At 35.3% G+C, this 17,019-nt stretch overlaps 1 protein-coding gene across 8 annotated transcripts in view; it reads right to left on the reverse strand.

Annotated features, from left to right (window-relative positions):
* Nucleotides 1-17,019, reverse strand: part of KCNMA1 (potassium calcium-activated channel subfamily M alpha 1) — a 454,315-nt gene that overhangs the window by 314,210 nt on the left and 123,086 nt on the right. For all 8 annotated transcript variants that reach the window (XM_021398811.1, XM_021398812.1, XM_021398807.1 and 5 more), the window contains one exon: nt 11,178-11,342. In XM_021398811.1, the coding sequence (XP_021254486.1) occupies nt 11,178-11,342 (165 nt within the window). The remainder of the gene's footprint in view (nt 1-11,177; nt 11,343-17,019) is intronic.

Here is a 17,019-nt window from a genome sequence, read left to right on the forward strand (position 1 = left end):
GATCTGCAAGTTTTTATACTGCGAGCTTCTATCTTTTCCCTCCGGCTGGAAAATGGTAACAAAGGAGCAAAGTACCATGGGGACTGTAGTAGTCCTTCTCTTCTGAGAACTAGGTACATCCACTACATGATGTTATGATGTGGAATACCAATAACCGAAAATCATAAAACCGTGACACACAGACACAGAGATGTAATATGTACATATCTATATATAGAGAGATACACAACTTTATACAAACAGGCCAGAAATTTGTATTACACAAATGCAACAATATAGGCCAGAACAATATTTTGGACCTGCAAACATACTATAGCAGAGTAAAAAACCTCATACTGAGGTTTCTGATCAACTCACCAAAACAGTTTTGCAATGTTTAACATGAGAGAAAACAAGGTCAATCTTAAATGTAATCCATAGGGAAATAATTTTCTAGTGTTTGATAGAAAAGTATAGAATTTTCAGACATATTTCTGTTATGCAATGTGCCAACCATTTACGTTAACATGCTGATTTATGTTACTGTTTTGTAATACAAGAATTTTCAATTCTTATGTACTTCAGAAGGAGTGAAGGTTATCTTGTTGAGCGGCTATGCTGTACTTCATGAATTAGAAATCGCACAAGGTACTATTTTCAAGCAATCTTCCAAATTAAAGACTAGATTTGCAGCTCCATTTTCTGCAATATTTAACAATCCTTTAAGAATTTTAAGACCTTATGACAGAGTGCAGCTTTGTCATACTCAAGAAAACAAATTTTTAGGCATAAACATCAATTTGCTTAAGCCTTTGTTGAGATAAAGAAAAAAAATGTAGTCCGTGGACTTTTTAAAAGAAAAGAGCAAATAGCAAACTGCTGCTATATTCAAGAAAGATCCTGCTGAATCCATTTTTCAGTACCTGGGCTGAGTTTCCATACCTAACTTGTACATTTGAGAGTTTGGGGAATGTGACAATTCAGTTTTGTTAGTTTGTATTGCTTCAAGTAGAAAGTAGAATTATCTGATTTATGTAGCTAAACGAAAAAAAACTGATTGTGCCAGGTTCTGTTTACATATGCCTGGTTGCTAAATTGTAGCATGGAGCTAAATGGTAACATGCAGCACTGTCCAGTCAGTCTAATAACATTCAAAACATGTAGATATCAGCTGCCCTAGTGGCAGTTTGTTGGTAAATTTTAATGGAAAAGAGCAGACTGAAGCTGAATGCCAGATCCCTTCCCTGACCATTCTTCTCCTTTCTCTCATGGAGGAAGGATTCAGCTGTAAAGTGAAACTGACAATCAAATTCAAACATAGTTTTTTCTTAAACATATTTTTCCTTTACAGACTCCAGCAATTTCTTCAATTAATGCAGTTATTGTTTCTGCACTATGCATGAAACTTTTGTCAGATAGAAAGCCTGAGTAGAAGATACTTCCAAAAAGAAGCTTATGAGATTCTTCCACTTCAGAATTCTCCAGATAGGGCTTTACCTTAAAGGCTCTGGTTTGGATAGATTTAAAAATTGAAAACAAGGCAGCCAAACCTAATGTGGCCAGACTTCATTTCCTCCTACCTTTTTTTAATGAGGGCTAGGTTAAAAAAGAACAAATTATAAAACTGAACAACTCACAAAGATGCTGCAAACATTTTTAATTGACGTTAACGTGCAGATAGCGTGCTATTGCTTGTTACCAAGATACATGGCTATTCTTTGCTCAAAGTACATTTAGTATCTTCAGAATGCATGTTAGGTGAATAAATATAATGGTAGACTTTTCAGAAGGCTCACGACAGTATCAAATTTTGTGTATCACAACAATCAGATGGCTCACTAAATCTACTCATCTCTACAGAGGAAATTTTTGCAAGATTTTAGCCTGACAGGCATAAATTGTTTCCTTAACAGTACGTAGGAGTTGCATGTTTTTCAGTGAGAGGACTGTGGGCATCTGACTAAACTAGATGACACAGTTTCTATGCAGTGAAGAATAAGTGTACACGAGGCAGGATCAGGTTCCATATTGCATTATGGTTCCTTATGTGGTATCAGCATTCTAATAACTAATAATCAAACCGTGGTTTAAATCAAAATTTTAGGCTCTGCAAAAAGGCAAAGAATCCAGTTACGTTTCCTTTTCTATTCTATACCTACCCTACTTCAGTTAGTTTTGAGAACCCTACCCCATGATCAGTCAGTGGTTCTGTAACTAGCGTCTTCCTCCCTCACTATAAGGCATGGAATTACATTGCAGACATTACCTTACCATCCAGCTAGCTATGCTGAATGGAAGAAAACTGTATAGAGAAAGTGATGCAGTCTTCTCAAGACAGAAAGAAGCAGCAGAACTACTCCAATCTTCTAAGAAGTTCTTGCCTTTTTTGAGAAAATAATAATAACTCTCAGTTTCCCCCACCTTCCCTATTTAAACGTTTTTCTCATCTTCATCCTGAGACAAAGGGAAGTGTCTACGGCACGGAGATTCTCTTACTTGGTAAAATGGAGCAGAACAAGCCAGAGCATACATACATGTTTCTCCCCTAAATTTAGTGAATTTTTCTCCGGACTTCTAGAAGATTCTGAGATTTTGCAGATTCTAGGCGAAGTACACATAACAGGCAGTTAATATTCCCATATTTTTTGCTTTGAATTCACCACTTTTAACATGGTTTCTACCATTAGTTTTCTGCTCCCTTCTCAGACAGACAAGCCTTGTGTTTAATACTTCAGACTGAAACAAGCTTTCCAAACCTCACCAATAAGGAGAACTATAAAAAAAAAATCTTACTAACATATCAGTCATGCATTCCAGCCACTTCATTTAAAATTAAGCCAGCAAGATCTATATGCCAGTATCCAGCACTTTAACTCATCCCATCTGAGTGGCATACTATTCCTCCAGCAGCACTAGACTTCACAAGAGAAGTGGGACTTTCAGCAGCTTTAGTGGTAAGTTGTCAAGTTGTCTTTCTGCAGCATTTGAAGCTGCAACTAAGCATTAATTACACCAGAGAGGATTCTCTTGTGCCCAAGTAATGCATGTTTAAGAAGTCACGTAGAACTTCTGAAGTCAATTAGAATATACAGAAAACATTTCTCGGGTAGCTTGCACAGATTCAAGTAACTATCAAATAACAAAGAACATACTGAATATGTAAGACATAAAAGGAGACTGATTTTGATATTCTGTACTCTGTATGGATATAAAATATTATTTATTTCTAAACACTGAAGTGTAGCTTTTTTTTTTTTTTTAAAGATCATGAGTTAAGCAGTTGATTCCACACCTCAGAACAAAACACTCATGGTAAAGCTGCACAAGAACTTAAGCAGAAACATATTCAAAATTCCATCACTGCTTTATTTTTGATTACAAGCACAATTTTATTAAGTGTACTAAATGTAGGAAGAATCATATTAAACAGTATTAACTGCATCATTACAGCAGCCCTTTGCATCAGAGATCACAGCGTCTCTGGAGAGTTTTGCAAATATGCTTCACTTGCAACATTTGCGTCCGTATCTTTTTGTCCAATATCTGACTATTTTAAACAGCCCATAGGTGGAAGCTAAATTTCCTCTACACCAGTTTTATCAAGACAATGCAACATACTACTATAATGAGGAAAATGTGTATTTGTATACTTTTATATACTATACTATTTTATATATATTCTTAGTTGTACTCAAGAAAGAATTAGCAAAGACTTTTCCTAACTTGTATTTGACATTAATGTAATCATACAGTATTACAAATACTTTTCAACAATAAAGACTTGTATAACAGAAGTCATCCTCTTTAGCAGCAGTTTACCTAAGCCAGTTTTAAGCAGTAGTTTATCTAAGCCAGTTTTAAGCCCTAAGCCATGCTCTAAGAGTCAGAATGCTACCTGTGTTCCTGACTTTCTCAGAATAATTCTTATCTATATTTCTCTTTGAATAACATTAAATACTTGACACAGTATGATTTGCAACTGTGTTTGCTATTCCTCATTGTAATGGTAGAATGCCACAGGTACCTTAATTTAGGGGAAAAAAAAGGCAGTAGATTTCAAAAATGTCAGGAGAATTTACTTATTCCCACTGTGGGAAGAAGTCTTATGCTTGATAATAGTATTGTAACTGATGCTGTTAGCAAGGCACAGAATAATCTGCAACACAGCACAAAGTTTCCAAAGATAGCTTTACAGTTGGCAATCCCCATAGTAGAAGTTATAAAGTGACAGAAACACCACAAACAGTCATTTTGAGATATTTATTTCTGAGTTGTATCTGATGTATACACTTAAATTTCTGTTTCTACATTTTTCATTTTCTGAGCTAGGAATTCAAATGAATGACTTTATGTCCCGATCTCAGTGCACTTCAGGTCTCATTCTGTTGTAAACAAAGAGTATATCCTATTCTTGATTTGATTTTAGCACATACATTTACATGACACTCACCCAATCCACCTTCACATAGCACTATTTAAAATTGGTAACAATAGAAAATACTATTTATGTTTGATTATCCATGCACTTCATGGAAGACAAAAAAAGAGATCAAGAATGTCATAGATTAACACTGAAAGAAAGCTGATGGAGGAAGGAATTAGAAACATTTCTTCTCTTATTACAATGTCACATCTGGTAATAAAGTAACTTATTTGTCCTAGGTATTGATCCATACTAGAAATGTTCATATTCTTGTTTTTATTACTTTATTTTCTCTACTACATTTGCAACCATTACACTTTTTCCAATTTCTCATATTTTTTTTTTAAATTATGAGAGTTTCTAATAAAGACCATGAGGTGGTCATCTAAAGGGGTAGTGACAACCATAAATGTTGTAGTTACATTGCAAAATTGCTAAGTCCAACTCTAAAGAAATGTGTACGCTAATAGAATTTTCACTCCCACAGGACTGTGGGCAGAAGCACATTCTTCAATTCAAAGCAGAAACCCAACAAAACAATCGTAGGTATTGTCAATAATAAATAAATATTCAGAAAACAAGAAAATGCATAAATGGTACTCAAGCAACCTGCAGTTACCAAGGAAACCAGCAAGACTTACTCAACGCTTCCTACTCTATTTCATTATCATTCAGTACCTTTTGAACTCAAATGGAGAAGCACTGTTCCTCTTCCTATGAAAACCTAGGAAATCACTATCATAGGAGATTAAAGTAATCTAGAAGACACCTCTTGGATTTATTTATGTGCCACCAAGACCTAACCAACATTAAATATAACTAAACAAACAGATAAACTCACTTCTGAATAGTGAGATGTAAAATCCAAACTATCCCTGAAGAACATTAGAGAAGTGGAATAAATTTGCAAATAATAGATCTGTACAGCTACACTAAAATACACTAAAATACAGATAGATTCATTCTCAGTTGCTTTGTATCCAGCCTTCATACAAGCTTCCCAACCTGCTAAGTCTATGTTCTTTAGGGGTTTGAGAATTTTTTTTCCCTGATTTGTTGCCCTAGATTTACACACACTGAAGTTCATCTGCCAAATACTTGCTACCATGGGTATCAAAGCGCTACTCATTTCCACACTTAAGTTCATTATTAACTCCTTTGGGTTTTACCTAACATAAAATACAGTCATCTGTCTTAAGTACTGTATATTTAATTTATTAACATCTATTTATTGTTCTGGCATGCTCAGAGACAAGTAAGAAGGTAAATGGTTAATGTAATTAGACCATTTATTATAACATTCCTGAAACATTCTGAGTCATCAATCTCAGTTTTAAACTACAAACTGGAAGTAGATACATTACCAAGCAGGAAAAAGAATGATGTCCTCTCTCCTCAAACAGGATGACAGTAAACATTGCAATAAATCTTTAATGAGTGATTTAAAGAATTATATCTACATGCAAAGAAATACTAATTTTGTTTTAACTTTTGTGAATAATTTTATTAGCTTATCAAAATGAGTCTTGGTATAGACCTTGGTTCAATAAATGCATGAAAAAATGCTGAGAACATGGGGCATCCCATAGCTCCTGCCTATGCAGCCAGACCTGGAGGCCAAAAGTTCTTCTTTGCCTGTAGTTTACAAAAGAAAACAAGGGAATATGTGGCACTTCTCTTGAAAATAAACATTTCTAGATATTTTTGCCTAACCATGGGGAGTTCACACTAAACTTTCTTTAATTAACTAAGAAAAATTGTCATGACTTAATCAATAGTTTGCAAAACAAATGCTATTATCCAAGAATGACAGTTCATCATAAGAACATTACAGGTGCTCAGCAAAATAAATAAATAAATAAAATTGTCAATTCCACACAATGTTCAGTTGCAGGAGAACTCCTGAATGATAGGATCCCACACTGGAAAGAAAAAGACCAAAATTTACAAAAAACTTTCTTTGCCATGGAGAAATTATGTTGAATTTCAAGTTGTGAGATGTCTCAAGCAGAACAGGACTTCTCCTCCTGCTCTGCAAGTCTAGTAAAATAGCCGGTACTGTCTTTGGAAACTGCCTTTGGAAACACAGAGAAATGCCAAATAAATTCTATGCTGTTAAATTTGACTTCGGCTGCTAGGCAACTGTAACTTACTGCAAGAGGTAGTTGGCTTTTTTTATCTAATGTGAAAAAAATTTGAATCTCCTTCAGAAAAAAAAAAAAAAGTAGAAAAAGTGAAGCAGGCTGTAAAAACATCCTAAAAAAGGAAGCAAACAGTACCTTGCATATTTATAATTTTTTTTCCAGGAAAATCTATTAAATCACTCATATTTAAAAATGCAAAACTTTTTTGGTTTTTTTTGCTTGCTTTTTTTTTTCCCTAAATAAACGCTACACCAGCTCTCAAACCATTCTTCTGAATATAAATATTTAAGAAAAAGAAGGTATTTTTCACTCCATTGCTTCATGCATGCTTTTTTTTTCCCCTCTGACTAGGGTACTCTTATTTGGTATCATTTTTCATAAAGATTATCTTTATGACACATTTATAAAAAATTAACTCACATTTAATAATGCTTGCTTGAGCAAGAACATTGTAAATTTAGTTGTATTTCAGAAACATATTGAAATGTGATAATTATAATGAAATTACAAAACTTGACTGGTTAAAATTTTCATAGTCACAGAAATACACCACTCTTTCACTGAATGAGCAGTGAGGCATTGTAACATTTTTAACAATTTTCCAGAAGTCCAAACAGGAATCTAGATCTTTTGTTAGTAAAAATGTAGTGCACTCTCTGCTGACCTGGCGGGCTTTGATTCTGACTTCTAACCATATTCTAAAGTTTTGACACTGATTTCTCAGAAAGTCTGATGTTTAAACCTTACAAAATGAGATCCTCTGCCAAGCAAAGCCTAGTCACAAGTTTTATTACTAATTTCAAAACTTTGCTCTATCTTGCCAAAACATTTGCAAGACTTGCATTTTTCATCCTGTGAACACATTCAGTAGCCAGATCAGGGGAAAAAAAAAAAAAAAAAGACTCCTGGATTTTTTTTTTTTTGATAAATAAAGAGAATTCAGCAACAACTATACAGTCCAATCAATCTGTCTTATAGAAACTTCCTGTTTCATTTTAAACGCATACTGGGAAACTTTTTAAATTCAAGTCAAGAAAGCACCTTCTCATGAGCACTTCCTCTTCTTCTGGTACTTAATGTAGTTATTAAGAACATTAAGAAAGCAACTTAGGTAGTCTTCTAATGAAATAACTTCATTATTATACTACTGCCACTATTTGCCCATGCCTCCACCCTTTATTTTTCCTCTGATGGCTTTTATTCTCATTATTCAAACAATGTTGCCAATTTAAGACATTTTCATTATATAGTGACGAAAAAGCAAAGCTCTAAGCACTCCAGTTTAACACAAATTTGCCTGTTTCTGTTACTGTGAGTCAAGGTAGCATGCTAAACCACCACATGGCACTCAGCACCAGACAGCTACGCAAAGCTCTTCTCTCTGCTATGCATTTACATGTCATGTGTTAAAATGCAAGAAAACGACAATATGCTCTGTCATTTTTATCTCACAGATTTACAATTACAGTTATAATTTAATTTCTTGGTTTAAAGGAAAGCCCATATTCAAATGTGTCCTAGATTAACCTGTAGCAACTTCAACAGTATACTTACAGCTTTCCCTTGTATATCATGCACTTTAAATTGCTTAATTAAGGAAGTCTTTTTCTTCTTACTTGAATGATTAAAAAATTTAATTTCAGGAAGCAAAAACACCTCCAATTTCCTGGTTGTTCAGATTAATTACGAATGCTTCTGCTTCCTATTTGAGAAGCCTACCTCAGGAACTTTTACCTGATACTTCCATCATCTATCACATTATATTGTAGTACTCCAAAGTAAATCAGAATTTCCCTGAATTTTTACCTTGTTTTGTAATTTAGATTTATGCCATGGCCTACAAACAGCACTACATGAGTTCAATTACAATGTTTTTACATGATTTGCTTATGTAATTAAATATGGGCACATTTTTTAAAAGTATGTAAAATTCTTGTTTACAAAGGCTACTCCAAAAGTAATGCCTCCTATTTTATTATGTTGGCCCAAGACATCCGAGACAGAGGTTGGTGGGAAGGCAGTAGAGGTTGACCCTTCCCACCAACATTCTGTTACATTTTGTTGCTGTGAGTCAGATGGCAGCAAAGGGGCAGTCTGATACAATGGTGTCTGGCATGGAAGCATGCTTGAAGCACTCCCACATAACTAGCAGTGAGAGGTAATGGCTTTAAATTGCTCAAATATTGGAACAGACTGCCAGGAAAGTAGTGGAATCACTGTCTTTGGAGGTGTTCAGTAAAGGTGTAGATGTGGGACTGAGGGAGATGGTTTACTGAGCATGGTGGTGATGAGTTGACAGCTGGACTTGATGATCTTATTGGACTTTTCCAATCTTTATGATTCTTCCAAAACCTGCCTTTCAGATGAAACTGAGTAGTGCAGATATTCCTTCATGTACAAAATGTACAGAATTTAAGTTCCTAAAGCAGTAACAAGTGTGCAAAGATTGACTTTAATTTAAAATCTTACAGTGTAAAAAAATTCTATAATTTCTTTATCTGTAGATGTCTCATATGATTTTCATTCCATAGTACTGTTAAGCCACAAGCTCATTCTCCGAGGGAAAAAAAAAATCCACATATTGATTCAGAAATATAATAGCCAGTAGAAACAGATTGTGTTAAGTTAGTAGGAATTCATAAGCAATAAAATTTTCAAACAATACTTGATAAATATATTGACTTGACTTAGCAATATGCTATATCTGCAAATAATGCGAATACTCTCTTTAGCAAAAACATTCATTGAAGCCATTCATCATTAGCAAATATAACCATAATGTAAATCTTAAGTGAAAAGTTAATGTTCATTTTGAAAATGGTCTTCCAAAAACTAAATCCTATCAATTCATATCCTGAAACTGGTGTTTTAAAATAAATATCACTCATTTTCTCAACTAACCAAAATTAACTAGTAGGCCCCATAGTCTGCCACTTGTTTCTCAGCTGCTTAGCTGTATTGATAAGTGTACAGTAGCTGCCGTCACACGAGAAGAATTCAGATATATACACTCATAAGTAATCTGCTCAATGATTGCTCAGCTGACTGCAAATAAAACTGGAAATAAACAAGTACCTCTTAAAATTCAGTGGTAAATTGTAAGTATAAGATGTTACCCAAAAAGAAATAAGCACAATCAAATGGAATTGAACAAGTTCTCCCACCATCTTAAATAAAAATACAAAGTAATATGTGTTTTATATTTTATGCTTTGTCCCCAACAGTTGCTTTGTATTTGTGCTCACATTCACCTCACTAAAAACAACACTGACTAGATTCTGAATGCATAGCCAGTAGCAAAAGACTGGTTTCGCATGACCTAACCATGGTACTTAAACTGCAAAAAGAACTTGGCTCTAAGAATAGTTATTTTTAATAATGAAGATGTCAGAAAAACATGTGAAAGATCAATACGCTGCTTCTCATAAGATGATCAATATGTCAGTCTGACATTGAAGAGATACGTAATGCTAAAAGAGGCACTGGAACACATTTTCAACCTATTGATAAAAGTCCTCATTTAACATAAGCAAATCAACAGAATGTATTTTGTTAGGAAAACAAAATGGAAATAATATTATTGTACAACTAAATAAGGCAGTAGTCACTAAACCACCTAAACTTTTCAGGGTAAAAGACTTGAATAGAATTAACAATTTATTTCCTTTCTTTCCCTTTCCTACCCAACACCAAATAATTTCTTAAAAAAAAAAAAAGAACTGACTCACAGTAAAATAGCTCTTAAACAAAGTAACCAAGGACACAAATTCTGCTTTCATTTTAACCCAAACTAGTTCAAGAATCTCTGGGATTACACAAAATTTAAATAGGATTTAAAACACTTCAGCTGTTTCTTAGTAAGTACTTGCCTTTTATCAACAACAACAAATTACACAGGAGACATCTTAAACTCCTATGAATTCCACAGAAAACTCTTTGCAATTATGTATGATTTGACAAGACTATAAAATAATTATATTCAGATAAAGTGAAAAAAGTAAGGTTTTTACCAGAACTTTAAATTACATGCTATCACTATTTGTGACTCTGTTTGATACATAACTGCTTCATAACAAAAATATTTCTTAAGTTCATAGAAGAATTGATCGGGAGAACATAAAATCATTTCTGTCAGTTAGAACTGGAAATGTGTCCCACTGCATGACCAGTTCAAACGTGTCTCAGCTTTACAGTTCTGTCCACTATCTACATATATCTTTACACTTATTTTCCAAGTTGGCTTTCATTTTTGCTAACAAAATGGAATTTTGCTAATTTCCTAAAGAAAATTTCCAGACGAAATAAGTCTGTAGTTTTATGATATAATATGAATATGAAATTACTAAGCTTAGTCTTCAAAGCTCAGAATCATAGTGTCAGAATACCGAAATAGGTTGGGGCAGGAGTGGATCAGTCTGAAGCTACGGTAGGAAAGACCACTCCTTCCTTGTTGTCTCTGCTTATCTTTGCAGTAGGAATTAGTCTGCTATTTTAGTTCTAAGAAAGAAAATTAGTCTTGACTCAGTGCTACTGCAACAAATCAACCAAAAGTCCTCCACTAATGCTGGGACACAGTGTTTTATAACAAATGTTCTTTAAAATACAAGAATAGAAAATCACAGAAAACTTACAAGTACTCTGCCAGTTAATGTCTGTGCAGATATCATGACTCCTGCCCAGTCTTTCACGGAGGTCATCCATCCCACTTCTGCTGCCACATTCTCCTCTTTTTCATCTGTTGGCTTGCAGGCCCCATCTGCCTGCGTATCTCCACCACCATTGATCTTCTGGGCCTCCTGCAATGTAAGGGTTTGGGTTTGTTAATGTTTAACAGTTTGACAATTAAAGTCAACATAGAGTTATGGCTAGGAAATGGTATGAGCAATCCTATGAACAAAATAGTCCTGCTGGATTCCTGCTACATGAAATTAAGCACCTCCTTAGCCATGTCTCTCCATAAGCAGCTATTCAGTAAGGTGCCTAACAGATAATATTCTTCATTACATTAAACTTTAAAGGCATATATTTGGCATAAAATATGCTATACGTTACTTCTTTACATGCAGCATAATCTCCAAGACTCATGTATGCAATTATAGAGCTACATGTAAAAGAATTTAAGACATATACTGAAGGACTGTTTGATCTATTAGTTCAAAACTGTGTGTACTAAGTGTGAACACGAAATACATACAATTTAAATTACTATCATTACAATTAATTATCTGGGTAAGCCTTCACTAAGAAGCATGATGTAACAAGACAATAATACACCACAGAGAATCTGCAGGGAGCTCCATACTATCATTGAACCAGTGTTTCAATGAAAGTGTGTAATACATCACAGTGAGTGGCTCTCATAGAACAGATAGATAGAACTTAAAGAGGAGCCTCAGCTGCGCTAAGCTGACTGATGAGTCACACACATTGGAATTCAGATCAGCCTCTCACAAATGCTGCAGCAAGGATGAAACTGCCTGCTATGTGCTACAGTCATGGATGCTGCACAAAAATCCAGGGAAATGATAGCAAAAGCCAGCTTAGATTGCACAGCATTTAAAACAGATCACATGCAAATATCAGACTATGCCGTGAGCATGCCTTCAGTGACAGCATAAAACTAATGACTTCCTAAATACTTGACAAGTTACATTAAACAGAAAAGAAAAGCATAGGGGAGGCAGCAAAATTCTATGCTAAGGTAAGTACAGAGCACTTGAACTGCACACAGATATACATTAGTGTTTCAAGCACTCAGCACAGGCCAACATCTTGGAAGATTTTGCTTATAGATCATTATAGGCCACTAAGAAGTAAAAGTATTGTCATTAACCCTTTTTGGGACTTCTATTAAAAAAGCAAAGATGTCTCACACTGGTTGAGTGATTATTACTGTAGTATGAATGCTACACATATTGGGGTCAGAATCCGCAGTTGTGAGATGACCTTGAGGACACAGGTAGACGTAAACATAGTGGCAGTGCCAAAATAATAAAGCAGTTGCACAGAAGCTGTCAAAGGGCAGTGGAGCAGCACTAAAAATGCAATATCGGGACCAATAGTTCTTTTTGTAGAATCTCAGTTTAGCATCATAATTATCTAGTCAGATTCTTATCTGGTACTCTCTAACTCGAAATAGAGGCTCTGTTTTCTTAGTAGCAATGAGCATGACACAATCATATCATTTAGAACAAGTTACTCACAGTTACAAGAGTAATTCAGTGCTTTCTAAGCAAATAACCAGATAAAAGACAAAAGCCACTCTGTATTTGCATAGCTGGACCTCATTCTTTGATAAATATGAACACAATGAATGAGATGTTTTGCACTCAGCACTGACAGAAACATACCGCATAGACAGAATATTAGAATAAAATAAAAATAGAATATTGTTATCTAGTCAATCTCCAAGGCCCTGGCCCCTCCTCTGTGGCCTCCCCACCCTACCCATGGCCCAGGGCACCATTTCATCACAGATGAGGGCCTTCAGCTCCTCACAGCCCTACCAAGCTACATGCGCCATCAAGCAGAGCCCATCAACCCGGTCATCCCATAACTGTCTTTGATCACTGGGGTTGATCCTGACCCTCACATCCATGGGCTGACATCTCGGCCTGGCCCAAGAGCAGCACCTGGATACCAGAGGCTGCTCCTTGCTGTCCTGGCTGAGGCAGCTCTGGCTGCGAGCCTGGGTGGGTCACAGCCCTGCAGCACCCAGACTGCCACAGATTTCTTAAAAGTTACACGTGCTCCACACTGCTTCTCTCTTCCCACCAGTTTATCTGCCTTTCATGGCTGTTAAAGCCTGTATTTCAGACTGTAAACTTTTCACATCAGATTTTACTTCACAATCCTCCTCTGTGAAGCACGTGGGCCCCAGTTGGCTACACACTTGCATACACCAAACAAGCTTATACTGGATATTAATGTGGTTTTCATAATAGGAGGGATGTAATTAGCTCTTCTTCTTGGATAAGAAACTGAGACAGTAATTTGGTGCCTAAATCAGTCACCCATGAAGTCAGAGGCAGAACAAGGATGAAACCACAGATTTTCTTGATTTTTCCTCCTAGCATTCCTATTTGAAATCACAGGCATGCACACCTTGCTGAAAAATATCCCTAATTACAGATTTTGTTCTAGAAAGTCACAGAACCACAGGACATTAAATAAAAACCTCTGAACAGAAAAATCCATTTTATGGCAGTGAACTTTAAAATATTAAGGTTGGAAAATATTGTTGCTTACATGTTTCTTATCCACAACCTTCTTGTCAATGTATCAAATAATTTACAAGACATAATTATTAATAAGAACATAAAAATAATATTTCCTAACACTCAATAAAACTAAAGAAATTACTTTGTTGAAGGAGAAGGGTAACTTACATTTCCAATACATTCTTATTCTCTACAGCTCTTTGCAGAGTAACGTTGACTTCTGGTTGCCAATTGAACATAGCAATAAGATGTGAAAACTCTATTCAAAATATAGTTATCTGAAGATACTGAAGTCTGCAGTACTGGGGCAGCTGTACTTATGCACTTATACCACTTATTTTGCCTCCTTTAAAATCTCCCACACCCATTATTTCTTAATTAACGTATTTCAAACAATCTTTCACTGCTAAGTATCCTCTGGAAGAGAGTATCATGATCAATTACATATCAAGCCTAACTCCTGCCATTGTTACAGATATGACTAATATTCAGGCAAATTATTGTCATGTAATAATCATATTTAGTTGGGATGTTTTCATATTTTTCATCTCTGTGGTTTACTTAAATGCCAATTAAATATTAAGGAACATTTATTCCCAAATCATTATGCAATTTTGCAGAGATCACTAAGGGAGATTTGAAGGCCACTTTCACTGACACTGTATAAATCAGTCCTGTTATTGACTGTACAGTCCTGTCCTACTGCTATTTCTTCACCTCAAAGCATTAACTAACCAACACTGCAAACTGCAAAAAGGTGCTTAACAATAACCTGACAGTGATGGTAATTGTTTAATTATTTACAGGCTCAGTAGCTACAAGTAAGATAATACTATCTTTACGCAGACTGCTTACCTGTTGTTTAACAAAGTGCTCATTATTTTAATTACTTGATGATAGGAACGTTCAGGTAGATAAAGAGAGATGTATATTTCATCACATATCTTTCCTGGATTTTGTGACAAAATAGAACAGAATCCATGATGAGGAGGGGAGGGGGATGCAGGAAGCAGGACTCACCGTTCTAGCAGTGGCCTGACCTGGTCCTGGATCAGAAACTTCAATGCTTTGTCTTACATTTTCAACTGTATTTGTTTAGATTGCACAAACAATGCCTAAACATAGTTACCCTAAGAAAGCAGACTTTAAAAAGAGAAAGACTCATGAACGGTTTGCATTTCTAAAAATGTAGTCCTGCCTGCTTCACTATATCTCTCTCTAGAATATCTGAACAAAAACAGAACTACACAGACACTCATTCAACTTAGAGCTGCATAAAATAAAATCAGAAAAAAATACTATGAAAATTTAAGCATCAATTGAGAGTACTCTGACTTCTCAGAAACCCTAAAGACACAGGGCAGTATGGTAAGTACTCTCTGAGCCTGGTAAGCTCTCTGAAGTATTAGTACAGAGAAAAATGTGATTATTTGTTAAAATATGTTCGAAAACTTAGGAGACAGGGAGGTAAAAATAAGAGGAGTAAAAACAACTGAGTTAAAATGTGATGAAGCAAAAGTCTTGATTACCTAACATTTAACTACTATGACTACAATACAGAATTCATGAAGTATCACTGCAATGGGAATACTGAGTCACGTCCACATCATACACACTGAAGCAGTATGGTCAATTAAGCAGATACTGAAAAACAGTACTTACATGGCCTTAAACAGATTTTCTAGCCAAGTTGATAGCTTCAAACAGGGGTCTAAAAAGCCCAAATATTATGCTGTGTTCTCAGCAGCTGGATAACATGCTATGCCTGTCAAAATATCAGGTACCATCTGAATACTTTGCCACGACAGATGTTCTCAATCTGTTTTAGTTACCATCTGTAATTTTTATTCTAAGTAATTAGTAAGTGCCGGTTCATTCAGCATTAGGAAGTAAAAAAAAAAAAAAAACCTGAAGCAGTTCACCCATCTCACCCATTCTACTGCAGTTTATCCAACACAGGAATTCAACAGAATATTAACAAAAAAAAAGCAGATATGAAGGTAAGAAATAAATAGCAAATAGCTGTACGGAGATTTACAAACCTCTTTGGAAACTGTGAGTCTTGTAGGAATGAGAAAGGAAAGGCTAAAGTAACGAAATATCAGATAAGAGGTACTCTTTATAAAATGGCCTGTCCACAGTACTTCTTAGAACGTAAGGTTTGTAGTCAATATTAGGTTGCATTGACGTCAGGTATCATACTGCAGCTACAGCTTGGCTAGTATAAAAGGATTAATTATTGATATCCAGAAAAACATTATTCCTTTCACTGAATAAAAGGCAACAGAATGATCTATGGAAAACATGACTGATGAAATAGCCAGGCATTTTTCTCTCATGAAATATTCACGGGCTGCATAATTTGGGTTTTACAAATTTAGCAGGATAAGAAAAATTAAGTCCTAAATAGCTTCCAAAATTTTTCTTATTAACTTAAGACTAACTATTATATTTTCTTCATTCTTTCAGAAGTTCCTTTCCAGTCCTTAGCTGCAACCAGGCTCTCACTTTCTGCGCTGACCAAAAACTCCTTCACTGTGAAAGCTCTAGGTTGCAGGGCCAAATGTTTTCTTTTTCCAGTGACAAGCTTCCCTGTTGCATTAGCACATACTTTCAGTAATCCTGATGTTTTTTCTGTGTCCTTCATATTTCCAATATGTGTTATTTGTTTAAAATCTTTTTTTCATTGTTTTGACTGACAAAAATTGCTGCAGTAGAGGAATTAATGCTAAAACCTTGACCTGAGAGGCAAAGGAAACTACTCGAGTAAAATGCAGTGTTCCAGCCATGACCCACAAACAGCATAACAGCCTGTCAAATGATGGGTTCCTGAGTATAGTTCTCACTTGATGATAAAAAACAGCAGAGACCTACATTATCTGAAATTTTAAGAAAGAACAAAAATATTTAGTTCAAAGTCTAGGACTTTCTACATGTTAGTGGAGGAGTTATAGGCTCTTATTTCCTGCCATCTGACATAAGAAAAAGTTAAATTATTTGGAGACCATCTTAGTAAACATCAGCAGGAAACGACTTTGCCCACTGGGCTTCACAAAGAGTGGAGATTGGATGCTATATACAATTTCTGAGTTTCCAACACATGGAAATCTAAGGTTCTGACTAAGGAATTTTAGACTGATTTTTCCAAACACATAGCTGTCTATTTTAGGATGCCCTGAGCCACAGATCAGGACAGAAAAAGACCACATACCATAATGGTTCTTGCAGGTGTATATAAGAGACTTTAGAAATA

The sequence above is a fragment of the Numida meleagris genome, chromosome 5 (genome assembly GCF_002078875.1).
Source record: "Numida meleagris isolate 19003 breed g44 Domestic line chromosome 5, NumMel1.0, whole genome shotgun sequence".
NCBI lineage: Eukaryota > Metazoa > Chordata > Aves > Galliformes > Numididae > Numida > Numida meleagris.